Source organism: Ascaphus truei, chromosome 16, assembly GCF_040206685.1.
Source record: "Ascaphus truei isolate aAscTru1 chromosome 16, aAscTru1.hap1, whole genome shotgun sequence".
In the NCBI taxonomy this organism is placed as follows: domain Eukaryota; kingdom Metazoa; phylum Chordata; class Amphibia; order Anura; family Ascaphidae; genus Ascaphus; species Ascaphus truei.
Window position 1 is genome coordinate 217501 of NC_134498.1, and position 16927 is coordinate 234427.

At 41.3% G+C, this 16927-nt stretch overlaps 1 protein-coding gene across 6 annotated transcripts in view; it reads left to right on the top strand.

Annotated features, from left to right (window-relative positions):
- NSDHL (NAD(P) dependent 3-beta-hydroxysteroid dehydrogenase NSDHL) overlaps nucleotides 1-9767 on the top strand; it is a 201260-nt gene extending 191493 nt beyond the window's left edge. For all 6 annotated transcript variants that reach the window (XM_075572679.1, XM_075572682.1, XM_075572677.1 and 3 more), the window contains one exon: nucleotides 9294-9767. In XM_075572679.1, coding sequence (XP_075428794.1) covers nucleotides 9294-9626 — 333 coding nt within the window. In that variant the 3' untranslated portion in view covers nucleotides 9627-9767. The remainder of the gene's footprint in view (nucleotides 1-9293) is intronic.
- The last annotated feature ends 7160 nt before the right edge of the window (nucleotides 9768-16927 follow it).

Below are 16927 nucleotides of genomic sequence, written 5' to 3' on the forward strand. Positions count from 1 at the left end.
GTCCAGGTCACGCTTTTGTTTCTCCAGCCAACTTGCGGCCAGCACGCTCAGACTCCAAATCCTTCCTCAGGTCATGAATCTGTCCTTCTGCATATCTTTTTTCACTCAGTGCCGCTGCCAGTTCATCCTCTTTGGCGTTGAGTCGCGACTCCACATCTCTTAGCAGGTTCAGCGCAAGGCTTAAATCTGTTTCTTTTCCTCTATTTCTGACCTGCAATTGCCTGTGCTCCTCCCAGACCTTGTCCAGCTCCAGCTGCAGTCGGTCCCTCTCATTGGCCGTGTCGTCCAGCAGCCTGTGGGTATCAGCCATCTCGATTTCATAGCGCAATGTCAGGCAAGCCACCTGACGGACGGTCACCTCCTCCCTCTCGGCGAGTTGTATTTTGCGCTCAGCAATCTGCGTCTGCAGCTCTTCAATTTGATCCTGCAAATCCCCTCTCAGGGCCTTCACCTCTTCCCGGTGCTTGCTCTGGGCTTGCGTCAGCGCCGCCTTCATCTTTTGGAGCTCTGTAGTTTTTGTCGCCAGTATCGCCGCTGCTTCTGTTTTCCAGGCTTCTTTCTCCTTGGCATACTGACTCATGGAGATGGAGTTGCCTCTCTGCTTCTCCAGCTCTTGCTCCAGTCTCTGGACCTTTTCGTGCTCCCTCTCACACAGAATCACCTGGCTTTCAAGCTCCGCCCCCAGTGATGCTCTTGTGGCGTTCAGCGTGGCCTTTAGCTCCTCATGCTGTTCTGTGGGGACATACTGGGTACTCAGCCGTTCCTGTAGCACTTGCTGCTTCTCCTTGGCCGCTTGCAGACTTGCATGTAGCTCTTGCAGCTGGCTCTGCCATAGGTGCGCTGCCTGTGTGTGCTGCTCCAGGGAGACACGTTGCATCCTCTCTGCATTCTGCAGTGCTTCCTGCACCTCTAATTTTTCTTGCGCCAATTGCGCCTTCACTTTCTGCGCTTGGTGAAGCTTCTCAGTCCCATCACTGACCTGACCGGTCAGGTTTAAAACCTCTTCTTTCAGGTTTATATTCTCCATTTTCACAGTCTCTATATCCCTTAGGACCGTCTTTTGAGCGCGCTAGCTTCTTGGTGAGAAACCTCTAAGTCTTTGATGAAATTTTGCACATCTCTCTGGGACATCTGATAGCACAGTCTCCAGTCAGGACTTGTTCTCTCTGATTCCATGTTAGCAATTGCGGTGTTGGCTTTATTCAAGCTTGTCGTCAGCTCCTCCAACTCACTCCGCAAGAGTTGCTCTGTTTTCTTTAAAGCCGCATACTCTTGTATAGCTGGGAGTATACACCTCTGTACCTCGGCATTAGCTTCTCGCTCCCTATTCAATTGTTTCTGCAAGACATCATAATCACGCTGGGCAGTTTGGAGTGCAGAAATTAAGGCCTCTTTTCCCTGGATCAAGGATTCAGCTTCCCTTTGCTCCTCCTTTTCCTTTGCCACCGTTCCTGTGACAATTCTGCCCATCACTCCGGTCTGCAGCACATCTCGGTGGCTTGCTGACGCCTGTTGTCCTGATATCGCAGGCTCAAGTGGTTCGGTCACTTCCTCTGTGACTTGAGAAATATTTTTATTTTTCTTCTCTTTGTTTTATTAGTTCCAGAGACATCAGTGGTACTGGGCACACACACTGGACACTTTTGCAGCTTTCATCTGCGGGTTCGTCTCTCTTCTCGGGGCCACATATGCGTCGTCATCATAATCATCATATGGCCTGAAGGGACACTGTTTTGTATGGTTATGTACATTGCAAAACTGACAAATGACGACGGCTATTTTAAAACCCCATTTTTTTTTCACACCCGACGAGGCAGACTTTGCACAACAAACGTAAGTTGTTCTTGCTTTACAATATTTGAACCTTCTGGGTTCTTCTTAGGGCAACTTCTTTGCAAAAATTCATTTTCACTTTCTTTTTTTACCAGACAGGGCAACCTTTGCTCACAGCACTTGCTAGCTGCAAATTCACTCACTTCAGCAAAAGGCATTAGCTTTACACAGCAATCCTTTCATACCCGACGGGGCAAAATTTACACTCAGCGCTTGCTAGCAGTAACTTCCATGCTTCAGCAAAAATCTTTTTTTTTTTCCGCTTCAGTTCAGTGTCTCAACACATCTTCATCTACTGACCCCCAGAGGCGTAACATCCCACTTCTGACACCACCTGTGGCAGGACGGCCTCGCGGTGGGGTCAGTAAGACGCTTGACACGATGGGAAACTTTAAACACTAGTGGTTTATTAGTCACAACCAAAATAAGCACGGGTGCACTGTCCCTTTAAGAAACGACTTTCTTGCAAATTAAAGCCTAGTCCCGTTAGGGACACTAACTCACTTCTTGAGCCCTTACTAACAGGACAGCCAGCTAATCTGGTCATGCCCAAAACATGCTACACAAACGATAACCAATAAGCATAATAAGAATAAAGTCTTATCTGTTTTGCAGCTCCAACAGCAAACAGGAACACGGTTCCAGGGAGCAGGCTGTGTCCAGCCTCGCAGCGATCTTGATCTTTATCCTGGGTTGAGGTCCCAGCTGGTCCCAGCAGCCTAGCTCCTCGCAGGACTGGGGACCAGAGCAACAGCAACGGCTTCCCAGCCGGGAGAGTTCTCTCCACCTTCCTGTGGAAAAACAAGCTCCCTGTGTGTGTGTCACTTCCTGCTTTTAAACCTGCAGTCTCTCAGGCCTCCTGCTTAATTAGGCTGCAGGTGAGCTTCCTTCTGTCTGAGGAGATTAACACTCTGTGAACTGGCTGCAGCGTCTCTCCATTCACTATTCCAGCCTACTGAGTCAGTGACTCTGTCACAATATATATATATATATATATATATATATATCAAGAGAAAAAATATTAGCGCCAACCTATCACTATATAATATCTCTATAAAAATAAAAGGTGATTGTAAAAATAAAAGTAAAAATAATACAGATAAGAATAAAAAAACCTATGCTAAGCACAGTGGATAGAATAAAAAATAATGTATTAAACTAATAAAATGCATAATAAATACATAAAAAAAGAAAGTGTCCAGAAAAATATATATAAAAAATATATACAAATCCCAAGATATTCCAATTGCTATCCAAAAGAGTCTCTGCAGCCCGAATGAAGGGAACACCACTTCCTTGAGGATATCTACAAAAACACAGAAAAAACAGGCGCACTCATAGCGTAAAATTGTATAACAATAAATTTATGGAATAAGGGATAAAAATACACACTCACAAACAGAGCTGAATAAAATGCATTTTTGAGTACAACTCAGCCCGTTCAGACGCAGGAACCCAAAGAGGAGGACTTCGGTGTGATGTCCGCGGTGTGTCTTGCCACAATAGCCCCTCTATGTCCCAGCAGGGACCGAAAGCCACGAGGGACGCCGCCTTCCCCTTGCTCCGGCGCTACACAGAGCATACACTGAATCAAATCTCGCGTGAGCTCGATGACATCAGCGAGGTTTCAGCCGGAGAGAGTTCACAGTGTAAACAGGAACTTGAATGTCTGAATGGCTGGTAGCAAAATGCTAGCAACGCAGCAAAAGTACAATATATGCAGATGAGTGTCAGTATAAAATATACAAACTGGACAGTAGGCTCCACAGATTGTACTTTTGCTGCGTTGCTAGCATTTTGCTACCAGCCATTCAGACATTCAAGTTCCTGTTTACACTGTGAACTCTCTCCGGCTGAAACCTCGCTCTCTGCGGCTCTCCCCTCACATAGACCGCTCCCCCAACTGACCATCCCCGAGAGCGCTCCCCACGGCTCTCACCACCCATAGGCCACTCCCTCACCCGGCGCTCTCCCTCACCCGCTCAATACCTTTTTTTTGTTTGGACCAACAATTTGTGTCATGGGACAAGCTTATATATATATATATATATATCTGGCTGTGCTCAAAGCTGTGACCATGCAGCAAGCTTAAGCCTATAGGGAACCATGTTAAAAATGGTTATTGAGGCAAAAAGTGACACTGTGTGCTCATTTGCATGTCATTTCCCAGAATCCCTTGCTGCAGTGGAAGTGCTGTATGCTGGGTGATAATGGGGAACGGTGGGGTTGCAGACCTGCCTAAGACATGCAGATGAGCATACAGCTATATTTGCATATTTGCTTTCCTGTGGAGGGTTTTTGTCACTTTTTTTACTCACCATAACTTAACTCAGTATTATGGTTTAGCCTATCCCATAAGCCTCTCTTGCATTCCCAGTAAAATCAACCCCACACTGATGAGACCCATCAAGGTCGAAGGGTGGTTTTCTGGGTATGCACCTTAACCCTGGCTGTGCTCAAAGCTGTGACCATGCAGCAAGCTTAAGCCTATAGGGAACCATGTTAAAAATGGTTATTGAGGCAAAAAGTGACACTGTGTGCTCATTTGCATGTCATTTCCCAGAATCCCTTGCTGCAGTGGAAGTGCTGTATGCTGGGTGATAATGGGGAAAGGTGGGGTTGCAGACCTGCCTAAGACATGCAGATGAGCATACAGCTGTATTTGCATATTTGCTTTCCTGTGGAGGGTTTTTGTCACTTTTTTTACTCACCATAACTTAACTCAGTATTATGGTTTAGCCTATCCCATAAGCCTCTCTTGCATTCCCAGTAAAATCAACCCCACACTGATGAGACCCATCAAGGTCGAAACAGCTGTCTGTGGGTGGTTTTCTGGGTATGCACCTTAACCCTGGCTGTGCTCAAAGCTGTGACCATGCAGCAAGCTTAAGCCTATAGGGAACCATGTTAAAAATGGTTATTGAGGCAAAAAGTGACACACTGTGCTCATTTGCATGTCATTTCCCAGAATCCCTTGCTGCAGTGGAAGTGCTGTATGCTGGGGGATAATGTTGAAAGGTGGGGTTGCAGACCTGCCTAAGACATGCAGATGAGCATACAGCTATATTTGCATATTTGCTTTCCTGTGGAGGGTTTTTGTCACTTTTTTTACTCACCATAACTTAACTCAGTATTATGGTTTATATATATATATATATATATATATATATATATGTATATATATATATATATATTCTTCAGTATTTATTGATACCTTTTTTTTGTTTGGACCAACAATTTGTGTCATGGGACAAGCTTTCAAGAGTTTTCCTCTTCCTCAGGTCAAGCAATACCATAAATATATACGCACATAAACATGCGCACACACAGTGTATATGTGTGCGTGTGCGCATGTTTGTGTGCGTGTGCGCATGTTTATGTGTGCGTGTGCGTGTGCGCATGTTTGTGTGCGTGTATATGTGTGCGTGTGCGCAAGTATGTGTGCGTGTGCGCATGTATGTGTGCGCATGTTTGTGTGTGTGTATATGTGTGCGTGTGCGCATGTATATGTGTGCGTGTGCGCATGTATATGTGTGCGTGTGCGCATGTATATGTGTGCGTGTGTGCATGTTTGTGTGCGTGTGTGCATGTTTATGTGTGCGTGTGCGCATGTTTGTGTGCGTGTATATGTGCGCATGTATGTGCGTATGTGTGTATCTGAGTGCGTGTGGGCATGTATGTGTGCGTGTGAATATGTGTGCGTGCGCGCATGTATATGTGTGCATGTTTATGTGTGCGTGTGCGCATGTTTGTGTGCGTGTATATGTGTGCATGTATGTGTGCGCATGTATGTGAGCGCATGTGTGCGTGTGCACGTGTATGTGTGCACGTGCGCATGTATATGCGTGCGTGTGCATATATATCTATATCATACAAACACATACATATACACCTAAGCTCTGCAGGGTCCTGTGCCTGCAAAATGTCTCTGTAAAGTGCTATGTAAAACTAGCAGCGCCATATAAGAACAAGCCATTATAACTTTTAATAACACACATTGAATTGTACACATTCACATAAAATTAAATATACATATTGTTTACAGTATTATTATATATACAGATTTTATTTTAAATGAGTTGTTAATATTTAACATTAACTACACACGTGCAATGGAATAAGGTTTAATTAATTAATTCTGAGCTACTCCTTTTCTGCTGCTACTCTGTCAGTTCTGTGGGGAAGATCATGTGACCAGGCAATGACTGATACATTTGTGCTCATGCACGTGCACGGCTGTGGTGGGGGCAGGACTCACAAAGGGGTGTGCCAGAGCCTGTTACATTAAAGGAAGGGGTTGTGCCTTTCTAAAGGGTTGCTATAGAAACAAAAATGCTCGTTACATTAGAATACATAAAAAATTGTCTTTCAAAGTTGTTTTTAAAAAAAAAGAAAATGCTACAAGTATTTTCTCACAGTACAGAACTGATTTATTAAAAAAAACCACACATGCAGGATATTGACTGAACTGCAGCTTTAATGGGCATTTACTTGAACTGGCCAGAGCTGGTTAAGCTGCTTTGGAATGTCTTGTGTAGTAGTGGAAAACATGGAAAACAAAACAAATTGTTTATTACTATGCCTTTGCAAACCAGCCCCCAAGCACAAGGGTGCATAAGGCTGAGGACCTGCTGCAGTCGGCGGCGTGTGCGCGCGGGCCTCCAGCCCCTTACCTCCAGTCTGGTGGTCCCCGTTGTCTCCTTCCGACGTGACTGACTACGTGCTGTGACGCATCAGCCGGCCGGAGCTACAAGGCTCTGGTGATCAGAAGCGCTGACGTGTCATGTGGTACACGAGGGAGCCAATGAGGAGGGAAGGAGGGGAGCTGCCTGGAGCTACAGGAGGGAGGCGGCATGGGAGGGAAGTGCAAGGAAGCTGAAAGCAGACATTGTGGATACCAAGCGTTTGTGGCCACTTGCAAGTGTATCTTGTGTCAGTGTGTGTGTCCCCGTATATCTATTTGTGTATCCGTGTGTCTATCAGTCTATTAATGTGAATGTATTAGTGTGCCTGTGTGTGTAATGGCCCCATCCCCCCCACGTCATGGCCGCGCCCTCCCGATCCATTTTGGTCTCTCCCCCGCGCCGAAATAAGTTGGCTGCAGACCGCAGCAGATCGCGGTGCAGTCACTTGCACGCGCCACCGGCAAGCAAGGCGGCCCTGCGGGTGCATGCAGCGGGGCCTTAGCCTAAGGTAACACAATGGAATAGAATAGGCATATAATTAGTTGTAAATAACTATTTAGCATGTAAAAAATTGACCAACGATTTGATCAATTTTTATGGTCCATTTCTTCATGTTAAATATAGTTATTTAGAACTGGCTGTGTCTATTCTTTAATGTTGTCTTATGGAGTAGCACTGCTTAATAAATATGGCTCTGTATGTTTTCAATAAAGGATTTAATTTTATTTAAAATGGTATTTTTGCTATAATGGAAGTGATGCATTGCTTATGAGAAAATGATTAATTAGATAAACATCGGATTCTATGCATACAGATAACCTCACAAATATGCAGTAGAAAAGATAAGGCTACCAGGGAATATGAATGTAAAAAACACTATATAGTGCAGAGAATCCAAAAAACGCAGAATAAAAGTGCAATAATAAAAATGCAAACAGGAGGTATCCCACTCACATGTTCCAAGAGTATTGCAGGCATTTAGAGATGACCTTCAACATGGTGGTAAAAGGGAGAGGCAGAGTGTGCAAAAATGTATGTATTCATAAAGATGAAAGAAGTAATGCAATTACAGGAAAGTTAGATATCAGACTCTGACTACTGTCACAGTGGAAGAAAAACAAACGCTGAATTGTCGTTGGACTGTCTCCATCTGCTCAGCTAGTGATTGCAGTCTGTTGTCACAGCTTTGGTTACTCTCACACTCTCTTGGAGCTTCTCTTCAGATACTTCATAGCATTTTTCACTCTTGAGCCTCCGATCCCTTTGTGAGTAACAGGTTCCCAATATGTAGCCCCATAACATCTAATATACAGGATGTGTCTTATCCAGTTGGCAACCTAGACAGCAATTGTTTAATGACTGTTGCTGTCTAGGTTGCAAACTGTGGATACAATGCATCGTATTACATTTTTGCACTCTTTGCCTCTCCCTTTGTTACCCATGTTGAAGGTTCCGTGAACCCTGCCACATCTGAATTGGACCCTGATCAAGAAATGTATCTCTATATGCCTGCAATACTCTTGAAACGTGTGAGTGGGATACCTCCTGTTTTGTTATTTTTATTATTTCACGTTTGTTCTGAGTTTTTTGGATTCTCTGCACTATATTGTGTTTTTTTATACTTTCATATCCATTGTAACCTTCTGTTTAGTCTTTTCTGCTGCAATCCTGTTTTGATGCTTGAAAACACAATTTCCACGCAGAACTGCATTTCAATTAGATATCATAAATATCTGTCTTATATATATATTCACATTTACATTGTTTTATATCTTAATGTACACACTATTTCACTAGAAATCACTGTAAGCCACTTATGACTTTTTGTGCTGGTCTTTTTTTGCACTCCATGTCACAAATATCTTTACATACTTTTTCTACCTGAAAGATATCTAACTTGGTATCAACTGTATCCACTGTTATCACGCTTACAGTTTACATGCCACATCTGCACTGCCTTTTTGTTACTGTGAAATCCCCTTTCCCGTTTATACTGTATCAGTGGATGAGGACACTATGTTTATTGTGCAGCCCATGGGCTAAAGTTTCCTTTCAAGTTCCTTGTACCTAGCGTGTATTATTTGTAAATGGTAATCTTATAGTCTTTTCTACCAACACAGGTATTTGGATGCTCTTATTGATGCAGACCTCTGCTCACCTTTATTAGTTTGGTACCTCTTATTTACTTTTTTAAAAATCACTTAAAATGCAAAGTGCCCAAACTTGTATACAATATTTAAGGTTTGGTCTTATTAGGGATTTATACAGGTTGCAAAAATATGCTTGATCCCTACTACAGTATGTACTGCAATCCTAAGCATAATAATATCCTGGTATTCAGCCAGCTGCTATTTGACACTGAAGGCTATTACTAAGCCTTCTATCTACAATAACTACTGAATACGTCACCAAAATGTACCTAATTTTGTCCTGTTGATTTTTCTACCCAAAAGCCTAACCGGATATATAGCTTAACCCTCATGCCATTTATCTGCCCATTCTGTCGATTTTTATCCAAGTCCATCCGCAGCTAAATAATATCTTGCTCCAATTTGTCATTGTATAATGTCAACAGCTAGCATGGGTAGGCTATTATATTACAGTGTTGAGCGCATTGTAAGATACCTATCCTAGCTGATGACTTTTTAAACTATGTAAAACGCTTAACTCTGCTGTTTCATACCACATTTAGATAGTTGCTTTGTGTCTCTTTAAGGTATGCAGTGTGCCTTTTGTAACTGTTAAATGCATTTTTCATTGTATTTTTTATTCTAGGCATATCACATCACAAATGATGAGCCTATTCCATTCTGGGCATTCTTAACCCGCATTCTGATTGGTCTCAACTATGATGCACCAAAGTACCTCATCCCTTATTGGTTGGCATACTATCTTGCATTCTTCTTGTCTTTCTTGGTGTTTATACTTGGTCCACTCATCAAAATCAAACCAACCTTTACCCCAATGAGGGTTGCATTGGCTGGGACTTACCACTACTACAGCTGTGAGAGGGCTAAGAAGGACATGGGCTACAAGCCAGTGGTCAGCTTGGATCAAGCAGTGGAGAGAACAATCAAGAGCTACTCCCACCTAAGACGAGCAAGCTAGATAGCACAATACATTTAGGAGCTGATAAGAAATGATATATATATATATATATACAGTAAAGTTTAGAGTCTAAATGTTCATATTTAAGGCAACATTCCTAAATGTAATACAATTAACTACTATTAAATGGTTTAAATATAATGGTGTGCTGTGTAATAAGTGGTTCATTCAGTTATTGTTGTAACTTATTTTACAGTGCATTACACGCTTGTTGGTATCTATTACTACAGTAGTTAATAATGTTTTATTTGTGTAGCAGTGGTCTTATAGAGCCACATTTTGAAACGCATGAATAGCACTTGTTAGATGAAAGTGAAGTATAGAACATACATTCCATGTTTCCGCTTAATGCTGGATGGCAGTGTTGTGTTGGAGGCCTTCAATCACTTCCGTTCTGGGGGGAGTAGGGTGGAGCTACTGAACATGTCTCTCCAGTAAAATACTAAAGCACTGGAAGGAATTATCCAATCACAAGTAGAATATGGTTTTCAATACGTGGAAGAGAAGCTGCAGCACCAGTATTATGCAAACTTGACAAAAGGCTCGGTGCAGCCTGAAACATTCATGTCCAGGTGCTTTTCATAATACATCTTTAAAGATGTAATATACTTCTCCAAGTGTGGATTGAAGGAAGAATTGCATAATACAGGTCTTGCAGCTTCTCTTTCATGTTTTGGATTAGTTTCTCACGTTTGAAGCCAGCTTGCTCATGAATGTGCACTCTTGACTTTTGTTATATCAGTGTGATGTTCTATACTAGTTTCTGTTTTATTTCTTTGGGGGGATCCTTCTTTTTTTTTTTTTCCTTCCGAAACAATATGGCTATGCGAGCTCTTCACCATCCTATAGATCTATGAATTCTATGTAATAAAAATGTATCGCGAAAGATGGACCACCTTTATGGAATATATGTTGTGGGGTTTGTCTTTAGATTTACATGTCTAGAGCTTGCAATTTATTTTAAAAATAATTTGATCTGCTGCATCTGAGATTTGTATAGCAAACCTAATCTCAACCACACCTTTTAAACGACACCTGTGCACAAGAAATGGACAACCCTGAGAAACCTGGGGAAATATGCGAATGGAAGTCACTTACAGTACCACTTTAGAAAACTAAGACAGTTACACAGCAATAATGTGTATTTAGCTTATTAAGCTTCAAGCTTGACTTTGCTAATGTAACTACTGATTAATAGCTCTTTCAGTATTTGCCCTAAAATTCAATGTAAATAGAAAAACACCTTATAAATTCACATTGTAAAAGAAAAACTGTCAGTTTTTTTTCATTCAGAAGTGTACATATTGTGAAATAAGGAAGTACTATAAGACTACTATGTAGTGTCAGTGAAACATTGTAAAAAAAAAAACAACGCAATGCACACAAGTGCACCATGGATTAGTGTAAAATATATTAATATTTAATATCAGGTCAAGAGACCACAAAAACACTGTATAATTCACAATTGAACATGTAACATTCATATGAAAAATAAATGTATATCTGGTCACTCCCACGCAGAGGGATGCTAACCCAATCAAACTTCTATGAAGCACACAAACGTCAACAACAAAAAAACTAAATATAAATCAAGAATAATCCAACTACACATCCACTGATGGAGTAGTGTGGCAAAACTGAATTTAAAACCACAATGAGGGGAACTCGTTCTAACCATAAGCAGCAGTGGGTGCCCTGTGTGAATGCAAATGGTCCGGACTGCACACACACATGGCAAACAGATCTCTCCGCTGGTGCTTCATGGTTGCCTCGTTCCAGCCAATGGGTGAGTGCGCAAAGCTACCTCTATGCATTTCGCAAGCATGTTATCCATTTTTGGTCATGGCAGCTGGTGGGGTGTAAATAGAAATTTACATTCGTATCGTTACACCCCACTAGCTGCCATGACCAAAAATGGATGACAAATATTCCTTTTGATCAATTTTTTAGAATAAAACGAAATGGTACAAATGTAGAAAACCTCGATATACAGACTAACTTTCTGAGGGAAAGATTCCTCCAAAAAGATTATAAGGAAGCTTTGGTTGATTTATCAATTGAGAGTCAAAAAAGTAAGACCCTCTTCTTTGTTACAATACACGAAACACCCAAAGGTAAATAAGAAATAGGATTACCTAAAAGAATACCATCTTCAATTACACAGTTTAATAGAGTACAACCAAAGATATTATGTGTAAACACTGGGGGATATTAAAACTAGAACCCATTTTGGTTCCGCTAATCAAAAAGACCTGATATAGGGTTTAGGAAGGGTGAAAATGTAAGGGTATACTGGCTCCCAATCAGGTTAAAGCTGTAAAACTGTGAACAAAGTTCCAATGGACATTAAAACACAACTAGGTTTCATCAGGAACTATAAGTGCGGGAAGTGCAAGGCATGTAACCATATGAAAATGGAAAAACAGGTTATATCATCAGTAACAAAAAAGATATACCCTATTCGGAATTTCATAAATTGCCTCACAACACACGTATATTTATTACAGTGTAAATGCAAGTTACAATATATCGGAAAACGAAAAGGGCATTGAAAATAACGATACTAGAGCATTTGCGGAATATTAAAAATATCCTAAAATTTGGTGGGAAAAGGACAGCCCTTAACACCACTACTCAGACAATTTTAAAGCCATTCATAAATGTGACTCTGGTTCTTTGAAATTTATGGGTATTGAAGTTATTCCAACAGCAAGACAAGGAAATAGGGCGTTATCCCTGCTGAAAAGAGAACAATTTTGGATATACAGTACATGTTTGAGTCTCAATACCCTAAAGGTTTCATTAATTGATTAAACTGACCCCATTTCTTAGATAAATTGGGTTATGTTCATGGATTTCTTTTGTTACTGAGTTTTCATCCTGTGTTCATTCCATCTTCTATTTGGTATTCATATCTTTGTTGAATTGTCATTTTAATCCATTTTAACTAACTGTATATATTTATATTGTGAGTCCTATATATATATATATATATATATATATATATATATATATATATATATATATATATTATGTAATTTGATATATTTTAAGTTATGGTGGGTGAAAAAGCCAAGACAAAACCTCCACCGTTGGCACATAGCCAATAAAGAATGTCATTTGTAAGCACATTCACATGTATTAAACAGGTCTGCACCCCTGCCTTTCAACCATTATCAACTAGCATACAGTGCTCCTACTGCAGCAAGGGATTCTGGGAAATGACATGCAAATGAGCACACGTGTCACCTTTTGCCTGGAATATCCATACACATGGAGCCCATTTAAACATTTGTGTGCTCATATATACACAAAAGCTAATGCTGGGTGAACACAAACAGAACCATACCCACAAAAATAGTAATACCTGTATAAACTTATAAGAAATCCAGGTGCTAGTAGATAGACAGGGAACACCAACCAATCTGTTAGATATACAAAAAGATAAAGTCCGCAGCACACTCAAAATGAAAAATTGTTTAATCTTAGAAAATCATCAGGCAATCACAGAAACTCCAGAGCGACGTACGTTTCTGACCACAAGGTCTTTTCTCAAGCTCTGTGAAAAAGAAAGTACACCCTCTTTGAATTCTATGGTTTTACATATCAGGACATAATAACAATCTGTTTCAATCGGGTTGAAGTCTGGACTTTGACTGGGCCATTGCAACACATTGATTCTTTTTCAGCCATTCTGTTGTAGATTTGCTGGTGTGCTTGGGATCATTATAGAGAGAAAGAGTAAGCCCTGCAAAAATGAATCCAGACTGGATTTAAAATGGGTAAAATGCAAAAGAATTTAATCAGGCATTGTGCCTGGAGATAACACTAAACAACACAGTCCTCTGACGCGTTTCGTGCCGGTGGAACTTTGTCAAAGAGTATCTCTATCTACCCCTTCTTCCTGCTCATATAGGGCGAGTTTTAATTGTAAATTGGGTTCACCAGCGTCCCGCTGTAGCCATGCCCACACCTGGCATCAGAACACACGTCACTGGTGTGGGTGGTGCCGATAGACGGGAACCCCTATGGTGCTCCGCCCACCACAGTCACAGGGCTGCCTCTTCATTGTGGATATGGATCGCAGGCATGTCTTATCCTTCCTGCCCACCTCTGACATCAGTGCGGATTAGAACTTCAGCCGGCGCCTATCCAATCCTACAGCCAATTGGCAGCTACCAGTGAGTAAACATATACAGATGACAACACAATCAAGTATAACAAAACGCATGCAGGTGTGATGTGTGTGATGTGACTATATAAATGGACAATACATAGTATAGAGGATCACAAAAGGTATATACCATACATATAAAATGATATAACCACAAACATATATCACAAAACAATACTTCAATAAGTATCAAGGAACAGATAGATATTGTGCTTAAACAACAAAATACAAACAAACCACACATATACATATACAATTCTAAAAAGGATAAACAAATGTCCATGTAAATCCACAGATAGGGAAATATCTCATAAGGGACTCATTGTCCCCAATTGACAATTACGTTTTATCCTCATAGGATCTCATAGTCATAACCAATATATGATAATGCAATGAAGAACAATAGAATATACGAATAATTCGACCTCATACATATATAAAAACAAGGGAAAATAGGAAGGAATGAAGGAAGGGGGGGAGAGGAAGAAGGGGAAGGGGAGAGGAGGGGAAGAATCATGATATAAAGGATAACAATAACAGAAGTGGAGAAACATAAATCCGGTGAGTATAAATACGTATGTGATGACAGCGGGGTGCCAAGCTAGTAATAAAGGGGTCACCCCCATTAGGCACCCCCTTCAACTGTCTGGGAAGTGAGGGGTTAACCAGATATGTACTTGTAATACACATGGTCCCCTGCTTCACAACCAAAATGTATGTCCCTTTGGTTATCATGTTCCCACAATTAGAGTGATTACATGTATTTTTATTCCCCTGCCTCAGGGCAAAATGTGTTCTCTTTGCTGGTTGTATGTATTGTTCCAATTATCGGTCTTTGTACCCCTACAGTGTATCCATATCTCCGGTTCTGTAAAGACTAGAGGGCTGGGATTTGACCACCATGTAGTCACTGCTCCGGCATGATTGCATGGCAATTTCCAGCCCCCTCTGATCAACAGAACGGAGTATGGGTAATTGTTTAAAATGTGATTCTGCCATTGACTTCAATGGCGGAGAAATGCAACTTCTGTAAATGTGCATTTAAAGTGGTATTTTGTTATCTCCGGTTCGGTGGGTCGTAGCGAGCTGAAACTTGGCCACCATGGAGAGTCCCCTCCGGTATGAGAGTCTGGCAATTTCTAGCCCGCTCGGCCCAGCCGAACTGATTATTTGAATATATATATGATTGTTGAAATATACTGTATTTGGTGCCTAGCATAAAGCCCGCGAAAGATACTAGCCCCTGCAGTATGTTAATGATCAGGGGGCGACCGTATGTCTACACCAAGTCCCCTGATCAAATGCTCCTCCACCCTGATTAAGTATGATAGAAGAGCAGGACATGGGTACTTGTACTAAGTGCCATACTTCACACCTCTGGACAGAGTTTCCCAGCCCAGACGCCCAGAAGGTAGACTTTTAAGTCGCCATCTGATTAGTGTGGGGTGCTGAAAATGGGTCTCTAGCCAGAGGCATGTGCCAGCTACCTGGGGGCAGGTACCAAAGTGCTTCCCACATTAGCTGGCAAAAGGTAATTGGGTACAGGTAGTTGTTAACTAATACCTGACACCCAATGTTAGGGTATAGGGCTTAAATCCCATATAAATGAGTGTAAGCCCTATGCCCAGTGTCTTCGTTACAACATCTGAATGATACCTGATTGCCTGATGAATTGCCAATCCAGATCCTGATTACTTCATTGCCCCATTACCTAAGTAAGTGTATATATTCTGTGTGTTATTTGTACAATCCTGCGTGTTCACCTTCCCTGAAGGAATTAACTTTCGTTATCATATCACAGTCGCATTCAATTCAACCCAGTGATTTTGGTGTTATTATAACCCTGTAAGCTATCGTGACAACGTATGACTGGAATCTAGCCTGTTACAAAATGGGCGAGTTCCCGTCAACGTTGATACCCACAGGAGACATAGCATCCAAACTATAAATCACGTTTCTTTTCACACATAATTATTTTAAGTTTGTTTCACAATTTTACTTACAAACTATGGGCACCTCCTTTGCACCTTCTTATGCTAATTTATTTATGGGGTTGTGGGAATCTATTTTTATTTATGGTGAGCAGAATCCTTTTAGACAACACATTATTTACTATTCATGCTATATTGATGATCTGCTCTTGGTGTGGGATGGTGATGTGCAAACTTTACACGAATTTATCACGGCACTAAATAATGGTGAAAAAAATACTAAACCAGCGCTAGACCAAATATATAAATGTGCAGTGCATCAAATGTGTATAAAAAAGCAGCCTGGTGATTCTACTGAGGGAACTATCTCAAAAGTAACCCTATAACAATATACAAATACAAATGTGGAATTAAAACCTGGCGCATATATACAAAAATAATATGATTATACAAAATCAAGGTGAATAAAGGATATAAGTGATACAATCGAGTGAAGTCCTTTTTTCAGACGTGGAATGGTGAATGAAAAGGCAATGGACTCAGTCCTCAATGTACGTTGCAAAAAGTTTTTCTTTTGCAGCAAACTGTTATCCTGTAATATGAGACAAAAACGAGGGACAAAACATTGCGCAGTATTGTATTTTCAGCAATGAAGTCCTCCCTTATATGACTCAATTAGATGCCCACTTACTAGATTCAGGGAAGGCAGCATACAGTTGAGAGAATCTGTATATGTGTTCCTCCTGGTCCAGACGTTTACGGGTTAACACGAACCCCACGTGGTGTTCCCAATTCCGCTGGGCACTGGAAGAAACTCAGGAAATTGTCTCCTTATTCTGTTCCCGGTCTCAAAATTCGTGAGTTTTAAAATCAAATTAGAAATGCCCGACCCGACTATCCCACAGCAGCAAACAGTCTCTGCTAGTCCCTGCCAGTGACCGCGTATGTCTCGCACTGTTCTGGCGTGGGCGTGATGACATCACCACTTTCCTTTTCCGACTGGTGATTGAATGAGTGTCCAGGTCGGCGTCTCTTTAGGCTCCTCCCTACGCGTTTCGTGACGGAACGTCACTTCGTCAGGGGAACTGTACGAAACATTTTTTTGCATCAATTTTGGAGTGGCCTGGTTTGCTTTTTCCTGGATTTCTACAGCAGGATGTCCGGAGCTGTGCTCCATCTAAGCCTATTCTTTCATC